Below are 10,505 nucleotides of genomic sequence, written 5' to 3'. Positions count from 1 at the left end.
GGTCGACCTTGGGAGTGGCGGTACAAGCAATTGCTAAAATTAAGTCTATTAAAGAAAGACTAAGAATTGGGCAATACTATTATGCAAGGGATTTTCGAGGTAAATATAGCGCACGTATGTCTTAAGACATTTGAAGATAATCTTCGTGTTAAGTCCGATTGCCTCAAACTTTTTAGTTTTTGTCACACAAAGGTCGTCAACTTGACGAAGCTAAACACGTGAGAACATTTTGACCATTCGAGAAGAAACACGGAAGCGGAGAAGTTTTGAAATGCCTTCTTCAAAAAGTTTTAAATCGATAGTGTTGCTAACGGCTCTTGCGAAAACGGTAGATATTTTAAAATGTCATTAAAACCTTAACCTCAAAAGAAGATGATATGAAGTCTATAGCTTACAATATTCTAACTTTTAAAATAATGGTAACAATGTCGTTTTACTGGGTTAATTTTCAAACGTTGATTGATAACTAAAAAGAAATACACATGTTTTATTTGAACGGCTTCGCTACCTCCGCAATGGTCAGTCCCCCACCCAACATGATGAGCTCCCCTCCCAATGCCTGAGAAAAGCTGAGGTAGATTATGCAAGTTTGTAATGGGCTTCTTGTCGTAAGATCATCCTCATGTTTAGCTAGACCAAGATTGGGCAACCATATGGGGGCCACATTTAAAAAGTTTTGTGATTGGGAGGACAAATCTGTGCTATGTTAATATTGCGTCATTGTTTATTGTAAATGTTTTGTGAGAAAGTAGGATATGTAATAAAAAAAGGTTAGTCTTCTATGCCTACTTGTATAAATACAAATCTCGGTTATTACTATTGTTATTATTAATTAATGTCTACAGTATGTTATTTATTTATCTGTGACAACATAACAAAATCTCTCTCTCTCTCTCTCTTTCTCTATCTCTGTATATATATATATATATATATATATATATATATATATATATATATATATATATATATATATATATATCAGTTAGGCCAGGTTCACATTAAACTTCACATTCACTTTCACCTATCCTTTGGTCTGCTGGACCGTTAGGGCACCACACAAGATCTGTCAACCTTCTTTCTTTATTCTTCTCTGTCATTTGTCTTTGATAGAATTTTATTCTGGTGTTTTTTTCTGAAAATATTTAAACCTGTCTTTTTACCTGCCTGGGTGGACCACTTCGGGGACCGATTTTATGTCGTAAGATCATCCTCATGTTTAGCTAGACCAAGATTGGGCAACCATATGGGGGCCACATTTAAAAAGTTTTGTGATTGGGAGGACAAATCTGTGCTATGTTAATATTGCGTCATTGTTTATTGTAAATGTTTTGTGAGAAAGTAGGATATGTAATAAAAAAAAAGGTTAGTCTTCTATGCCTACTTGTATAAATACAAATCTCGGTTATTACTATTGTTATTATTAATTAATGTCTACAGTATGTTATTTATTTATCTGTGACAACATAACAAAATATCTCTCTCTCTCTCTCTCTCTCTGTATATATATATATATATATATATATATATATATATATATATATATATATATATATATATCAGTTAGGCCAGGTTCACATTAAACTTCACATTCACTTTCACCTATCCTTTGGTCTGCTGGACCGTTAGGGCACCACACAAGATCTGTCAACCTTCTTTCTTTATTCTTCTCTGTCATTTGTCTTTGATAGAATTTTATTCTGGTGTTTTTTTCTGAAAATATTTAAACCTGTCTTTTTACCTGCCTGGGTGGACCACTTCGGGGACCGATTTTATGTCGTAAGATCATCCTCATGTTTAGCTAGACCAAGATTGGGCAACCATATGGGGGCCACATTTAAAAAGTTTTGTGATTGGGAGGACAAATCTGTGCTATGTTAATATTGCGTCATTGTTTATTGTAAATGTTTTGTGAGAAAGTAGGATATGTAATAAAAAAAAAAGGTTAGTCTTCTATGCCTACTTGTATAAATACAAATCTCGGTTATTACTATTGTTATTATTAATTAATGTCTACAGTATGTTATTTATTTATCTGTGACAACATAACAAAATATCTCTCTCTCTCTCTCTCTGTATATATATATATATATATATATATATATATATATATATATATATATATATATATATATATATATATATATATATATATATCAGTTAGGCCAGGTTCACATTAAACTTCACATTCACTTTCACCTATCCTTTGGTCTGCTGGACCGTTAGGGCACCACACAAGATCTGTCAACCTTCTTTCTTTATTCTTCTCTGTCATTTGTCTTTGATAGAATTTTATTCTGGTGTTTTTTTCTGAAAATATTTAAACCTGTCTTTTTACCTGCCTGGGTGGACCACTTCGGGGACCGATTTTATGTCGTAAGATCATCCTCATGTTTAGCTAGACCAAGATTGGGCAACCATATGGGGGCCACATTTAAAAAGTTTTGTGATTGGGAGGACAAATCTGTGCTATGTTAATATTGCGTCATTGTTTATTGTAAATGTTTTGTGAGAAAGTAGGATATGTAATAAAAAAAAAAGGTTAGTCTTCTATGCCTACTTGTATAAATACAAATCTCGGTTATTACTATTGTTATTATTAATTAATGTCTACAGTATGTTATTTATTTATCTGTGACAACATAACAAAATATCTCTCTCTCTCTCTCTCTGTATATATATATATATATATATATATATATATATATATATATATATATATATATATATATATATATATATATATATATATCAGTTAGGCCAGGTTCACATTAAACTTCACATTCACTTTCACCTATCCTTTGGTCTGCTGGACCGTTAGGGCACCACACAAGATCTGTCAACCTTCTTTCTTTATTCTTCTCTGTCATTTGTCTTTGATAGAATTTTATTCTGGTGTTTTTTTCTGAAAATATTTAAACCTGTCTTTTTACCTGCCTGGGTGGACCACTTCGGGGACCGATTTTATGTCGTAAGATCATCCTCATGTTTAGCTAGACCAAGATTGCGCAACCATATGGGGGCCACATTTAAAAAGTTTTGTGATTGGGAGGACAAATCTGTGCTATGTTAATATTGCGTCATTGTTTATTGTAAATGTTTTGTGAGAAAGTAGGATATGTAATAAAAAAAAAAAGGTTAGTCTTCTATGCCTACTTGTATAAATACAAATCTCGGTTATTACTATTGTTATTATTAATTAATGTCTACAGTATGTTATTTATTTATCTGTGACAACATAACAAAATATCTCTCTCTCTCTCTCTCTCTCTGTATATATATATATATATATATATATATATATATATATATATATATATATATATATATATATATCAGTTAGGCCAGGTTCACATTAAACTTCACATTCACTTTCACCTATCCTTTGGTCTGCTGGACCGTTAGGGCACCACACAAGATCTGTCAACCTTCTTTCTTTATTCTTCTCTGTCATTTGTCTTTGATAGAATTTTATTCTGGTGTTTTTTTCTGAAAATATTTAAACCTGTCTTTTTACCTGCCTGGGTGGACCACTTCGGGGACCGATTTTATGTCGTAAGATCATCCTCATGTTTAGCTAGACCAAGATTGGGCAACCATATGGGGGCCACATTTAAAAAGTTTTGTGATTGGGAGGACAAATCTGTGCTATGTTAATATTGCGTCATTGTTTATTGTAAATGTTTTGTGAGAAAGTAGGATATGTAATAAAAAAAAAAGGTTAGTCTTCTATGCCTACTTGTATAAATACAAATCTCGGTTATTACTATTGTTATTATTAATTAATGTCTACAGTATGTTATTTATTTATCTGTGACAACATAACAAAATATCTCTCTCTCTCTCTCTCTCTCTGTATATATATATATATATATATATATATATATATATATATATATATATATATATATATATCAGTTAGGCCAGGTTCACATTAAACTTCACATTCACTTTCACCTATCCTTTGGTCTGCTGGACCGTTAGGGCACCACACAAGATCTGTCAACCTTCTTTCTTTATTCTTCTCTGTCATTTGTCTTTGATAGAATTTTATTCTGGTGTTTTTTTCTGAAAATATTTAAACCTGTCTTTTTACCTGCCTGGGTGGACCACTTCGGGGACCGATTTTATGTCGTAAGATCATCCTCATGTTTAGCTAGACCAAGATTGGGCAACCATATGGGGGCCACATTTAAAAAGTTTTGTGATTGGGAGGACAAATCTGTGCTATGTTAATATTGCGTCATTGTTTATTGTAAATGTTTTGTGAGAAAGTAGGATATGTAATAAAAAAAAAAGGTTAGTCTTCTATGCCTACTTGTATAAATACAAATCTCGGTTATTACTATTGTTATTATTAATTAATGTCTACAGTATGTTATTTATTTATCTGTGACAACATAACAAAATATCTCTCTCTCTCTCTCTCTCTCTGTATATATATATATATATATATATATATATATATATATATATATATATCAGTTAGGCCAGGTTCACATTAAACTTCACATTCACTTTCACCTATCCTTTGCACTTTCACCTATCCTTTGGTCTGCTGGACCGTTAGGGCACCACACAAGATCTGTCAACCTTCTTTCTTTATTCTTCTCTGTCATTTGTCTTTGATAGAATTTTATTCTGGTGTTTTTTTTCTGAAAATATTTAAACCTGTCTTTTTACCTGCCTGGGTGGACCACTTCGGGGACCGATTTTGAGTTTGTGTTTCCACACAAACTGTCTTTGTAACCTTGTTTTTCTAACAGCTTTTGTTCAATTAACGAAATTGCCAAATGAGTTTGTCTTAAATATGTCATCAGTCGATCGAAAGTAATTCTTGATCAACTGAAGTTTAGAACTATTTCGCTTGCATGTAGCCACACTTACCACAGTTGTCAGAAATATGCGAATCAAGATGGCGATATTCGAGACTGATTCATCTAGTGAATGTTTTTTATAAAACTCAACGACCCTTGTTTCGTTAGTTGGAGGCGTCTGAAGAAACTGCGACAACCGTTGATGTCTTTTTCTATTCATATGAAATTTGTTTTTGTCAATATTTCTATGAATACCATTTTTTTTTCATCTAAGGATTCAATATTTGGGAAAGCGACACAAATTCATACCTCATCATGATATTGCTCAAATTTGATGATAATTTCTAGAAGAATTTGGTCCAATGAAAATAAAAATCCATCCGTAGCTCTTATATGTATGTTTCTACAGAATCTTCGTGCTTTTGACTGTTTTTTTTTCATGCAACCAATATCGCACTAATTTTGGAAGTTTAATCCAGGCTTGACATGTGTAGGCTGTCAGGTCTTTGATGAGTTATCACCATGAATTAATGTGTTCGTGTATTAATAAAGTATATATTGCGAAATGTGTCTAGGTATTACAGTTAATTTAGGACCGAGCTCAGCCCGACAGTCACACCATACACATTCAGTTATGCATAAAGTAATAAACCATGTGTATGATGATTTAAATAAAATTAGGAATTTAATGCAATGAATTATATACACAGAGTGGATATGAATGATAATAATGAGGTGAGTTACAATAAGGTATATAAATACTTGATATGAAATAATATGCTCTAATTCATCTCAAGTGATTGACTATTTCAATACAAATAATATAATCACTTAACTTCAATAACTCAATAAGTATGCCTCGGTAGTTGTCCAAATAACAACTAGCAATACAGGTAGAGTAATCTTCATTAGTAGTCCACAGCGTGGGTCACAATACCCTCAAAAGTTTGAACGTCATAATCCAACAACCGGTCTGAATACAGTCAGCCGAAGTCTGGAACGTCATAATCCAACAACAGGTCTGAATACAGTCCCCGGAAGTCTGGAACGTCATAATCCAACAACAGGTCTGAATACAGTCAGCCGAAGTCTGGAACGTCATAATCCAACAACAGGTCTGAATACAGTCACCCGAAGTCTGGAACGGTACCCTCCGCCTTACCACCACACATCAGACAGGGAACTCCAAGATGAAAACTTAGTTCAATAGTCCAAGGCTAGAACCAATCTGAAGCCTGAAACTAAGGCCTAAAGTAAGACCCTGTAGAAAGATAAAAGAACGGAGTCTTCTAATTTTCTAGTCTACCAATAGAATAACAAATACGATCGAATCAAATAGAATAACTATTCAGTGGGAAAATTAACTCACCCTAAACAGGGGCCAAGATAATCCACTTCAAGAATAATCTGAATATCAACCAAGACACAACACTAAGGCTATCCAGTAGTGAAGTACAAGGCGAACATCAGAGCTCCCTCAAGACAAACGTCTTGTCTCTAGACTACAAGATGGGAAAGAGATCGACAGACCGTCCGCTACGTCACTAGTAGCGAGTGAGTATTAGTAAAAAAATTGATGACCAGAAACCAAGGGGCACAACCTGCTAAACAAAATACTTGGAGGAAAATAAACACAATGACGTCATCAAACGTGTTGAACTTTGCATTATTTACATTTGATTGTCCTGACTACCGTATGCAGTTACTTTAGTAACTGCTACATAGGCTACTGTCCAATAAAAATGAATTTTTAAAAAATTGTTTCACTTGCTGTAGGATTTGATTTCGTAATCGTACAAAATTACAATAAACTCGTTTTGTATTTAAGAGAACATTTACGTATTTGGTGTGGAACTAAGCTTGATTCGAAGCACATGTTATGTCAGGAGTGGTTTGCTCTTGGATAATAGTTTCACCAAATGTCAGCAGGTCAGGAGGCACTAGACCTTTTTCTGCTAAACAGATTTTATTTAACCGGTAGGTTGGTGGTAACTCTACCGTGTGGGTCCAATCTGTGCACTCCGGTCTGCGACCAAAGGGCGGCCTTCGCCTGGGCGATCAGACCGCACAATTAAACTAAACTAGCTAACTAAAAATAAAATAACAAACTGAACTAAATTTATAAAACAAAACTTATATACACTTTATTTTCATTGACACAAAAAACAGTAATAAAACAAATATACCCACTACAAAACAATAAACCACTCATATAACCTAAATTCCCCACACTAAACAGTAAGCTACTAGCGGCAGAAAAGCAAAACTACAGCAGACAGGCAGAACAGGAATTATAGCCTGCAATTACAAAAATAAACAAACATAAAAAATATATAAAATAATCATTATAATATTAATGGAAATACTTTTAGAAACATAAGATAATAAAACATTGTATAGAACAGCAACAAGGAGATCATAAGAGATGGCTCGGGGGGGGGGGGGGGTTGTGACGCTATCCAGATTAATGGACCTTCCGGTTCCATCATAGATAATGGCTAACTAATAAGCCTGTGATGCACGGCACTAATCCGTTTACATCTAAACTTAATAAAACACATCTGAAAACAATAAATCTTAATTAGAAATAACTAAAGTAAAACAAACAATTCCTCAACTTACAGGCAGTCCACACAGAACAACACTAAATAAAAACTTTCTAAATCACTCCTTGGTCACACAGACCAGCTAATCAAGCACAGACAAGCTAATCAAGCACTGACCAGCGGTCAACACCGGAAAAAGGGACAAGACACTACATCATCCATTCTATTTATAGAGCCAGGTCATGACTCATACAAACTAACTTCTAAAGTAAAAGAGCTGGCGGGAGACAGGCATGCACTCAGCACTAGCCTAGATAGTTTACAAAACTTAAAATACAGATAAAAATAGATAAAAAATAGACCTAGCCTAGATAGTTTACAAATAAACAACAGATAAGAATAGATAAAAAAAATAGACCTAGGATAGCCAGCTCACATTCACCCCCGCTCAAAACTTTTGCGTCCCCGCAAAACAATAATACTACAAAATTACAGTGCTATCACAATACACAAATTCAACATCTACAGCAAGTTCTAAAACCCGTAAAACAATACCGCTATCCATTTCAGACAACCTAACTCTCTGGACTACCTACTCATGCACACTCTGAAAATTCCATGTTGCAACACAGGCAACAGGACACAATTATTCTGCCAATAAAATACTAAAGTGAGAATAGTTACATTAATGCATAAATCAAAGACATAGCAAGATAAAAGAAGAAATACAGTGCATCAAAATATAGATATAGCTGATCTCAGTACAAGTATGCCACCTAGGCTAAGGGGAAACAAAACCACACAGGTTTGAAGGTGAAATGAAACCACACAGGCTTAAAGGGAATTAAAACCACAAAGGTATGGCAGACCTAGTCACACAGACTTATCAAAACTATTCAGATTTCTACAAGGTCACACAGACCAACACAGAGCTACAGCCACAGGCTCAAATTCATTCTCGCGAACATAATGCATAAATATTATCAGTAGCAAATTTAGAAATAAAAACTCAAATGAAAAAAAAATACATCAAAGACATAGCAATATACACACAAAAAAAGTCTAAGTAATAACAATAACTAAGAAAATTTAAGAATTTTCGACTCCACACAGTTTCGAATAAATGTTTGAGCTAGGTTCTCAATATTTTCCAGTTTGTCATTCGTACCGGTACATGTAGCGGTTAAGGCCTTTAGAGATGCCCATGTTGCAAATGAATCTGAACATACTTCTGGGATTACAGATGAATTTCTGCAGGGCTGTATTAGAATGGGGCATTCTACGTCCACAAGGTTAACGTCCACAGAGTCAGATGCAAGGCTGCCTTCTTGGTCAGAGTCGGTAACTTGATTTTCTGAGGTTACGGTATTTAACATATCTTCATCTCCAGTGGAATCGACTGCATTCACCATCGGTATGACGTTGGGTTCCACTATTGGTAACGTCACTGTCTTGACAATGAAAACCGTAGATGGTTGTGATGGACTCTCTTCTGGTTGTTTAGGGGCAACCTGGATTATGTTAATGTTATCTTTGGGACAGCTACTGGTCAGATGTCTCCAGCTTCCGCAATTTTGACAACCTAAAGGTCGCTGAGCAGAGTGAGACTGACCCTTAATTTGCCTACGTGTCTTCTGGGACTTGCAGTCTCTGGCTAGATGGCCTGGCATACCGCAGGAGTAGCACCTCCTGGATTTTCTCAGTGGTCTCCGGGTGCGAATACCACCAGACTTGAAACGCGATGACAATTTGGCTGTCAATTGATCCACTCTGTGGGATAAATTGGCCAACTGTTGACAAACACTGTTGCTGATGTGGACCCCTTCTTCAGTCCACCTCATGGCTGTCTCTCTCAGGGAAACAAAAGACGTTTCGGGGTGCTCCCAGAGCTTTTCCCGCAGAATGCGCCTTAGCAAATCATCACTTAGGTGGTTCACAAAGTGTTCTCTGAGAATTACATCCTCATGCACCAACACTTGCTTGGATTGCAGCTTGCCTGCTAGTGCAACATATGCAGCTTGCAGACGAATGGAATAGGAGTGCACCGTTTTTCCGGGTTTCTGCCGTACTCCTATGAATTCCTCCATTACTACGGAGATGTTTCTTCTGTCTCCATACTCAGACCGAAGAATATTGATAATCTCTTCCGGTCTGTCCCAGGACACTTGAGGATGACACCTCAGTTCATCTTTCACTGCATCTCCCAAGTGCGCATAGAGTAAGTCACACTTGTCCTCTGGTCGTTGGAGATGTTGAAGTCGCCAACACCTCTCAATGCTTTGGAGGAAAGCCTCCAATTCTCCAACTGGGCCGTCTCCATTAAACTTCCACAGTGTTGCATCAGCACGAGGCACCATGATTACTGTCGTAGACTGCTGCATGCTTCCTGCTGCTACTGCTCCCTAACAATGCTGACCTAGTCCCCTAACACTAGTAGCCTCTACTGACCTAAAAGACCAACCTAATACCCATATCTAAAAATACTATACAACTCTAAATGCCCAAACCGACAAGCTCCTAAACACACCCTATAAAAACTCACTTCTAAGCCTTACATCTTAACTACAAAAAACAACAACTCATTACTGACCATAATGAAGACCACTACACAAAACAAAACCCAAACAACAAACTAGACTATCCATATCCTAACCACTTCCTATTAATCCTATCAACCTACAACAAAATGAACTCTCTAACACTACTTCCTACCGATGCCAAACCTAAAACTAATGCTACCCTATTCAATCCTAACACAAGCCCTAAAGAAGCCTAACAAAAACCTAAAAGAAACCTAACAACAACCTAATCTCAAAAAACAATGTGCGTCTGATAACTCAAGCACAGATCCCACTTCTGACACCAAAAATGTGAGCAGGTCAGGCCACACAGCGAACGTCCACTAAATAAAAACTTTCTAAATCACTCCTTGGTCACACAGACCAGCTAATCAAGCACAGACCAGCTAATCAAGCACTGACCAGCGGTCAACACCGGAAAAAGGGACAAGACACTACATCATCCATTCTATTTATAGAGCCAGGTCATGACTCATACAAACTAACTTCTAAAGTAAAAGAGCTGGCGGGAGACAGGCATGCACTCAGCACTAGCCTAGATAGTTTACAAAACTTAAAATACAGAT

General features: G+C 35.9%; 1 protein-coding gene across 2 annotated transcripts; it reads right to left on the bottom strand.

Annotated features, from left to right (window-relative positions):
• Window positions 1-5,968: 5,968 nt before the first annotated feature.
• Window positions 5,969-9,454, bottom strand: LOC129926577 (uncharacterized). Of its 2 annotated transcripts, none has more exons than XM_056031462.1 (2): window positions 7,437-9,454; window positions 5,969-6,075 (listed from the first exon to the last, which is right to left on the bottom strand). In XM_056031462.1, exon 1 carries the CDS (start codon window positions 9,445-9,447, stop codon window positions 8,440-8,442), a length of 1,008 nt encoding a protein of 335 aa, XP_055887437.1. In that variant the 5' UTR covers window positions 9,448-9,454; the 3' UTR covers window positions 5,969-6,075; window positions 7,437-8,439. The 2 variants fall into 2 exon arrangements, with proteins under 2 accessions (XP_055887437.1, XP_055887436.1); XM_056031461.1 differs by lacking the exon at window positions 5,969-6,075 and adding an exon at window positions 6,452-7,112.
• Window positions 9,455-10,505: the final 1,051 nt, after the last annotated feature.

This window comes from Biomphalaria glabrata, chromosome 6, assembly GCF_947242115.1.
Source record: "Biomphalaria glabrata chromosome 6, xgBioGlab47.1, whole genome shotgun sequence".
NCBI classification, from domain to species: Eukaryota; Metazoa; Mollusca; class Gastropoda; family Planorbidae; genus Biomphalaria; species Biomphalaria glabrata.
The sequence above is the reverse complement of the archived record's forward strand: the minus strand, read 5'-3'. Positions and strand labels throughout refer to the sequence as shown.

Excerpts from the sequence above, each read along its gene's own strand:
- LOC129926577 (XM_056031462.1), bottom strand. The coding sequence starts at position 9,447 with ATGGAGGAATTCATAGGAGTACGGCAGAAACCCGGAAAAACGGTGCAC.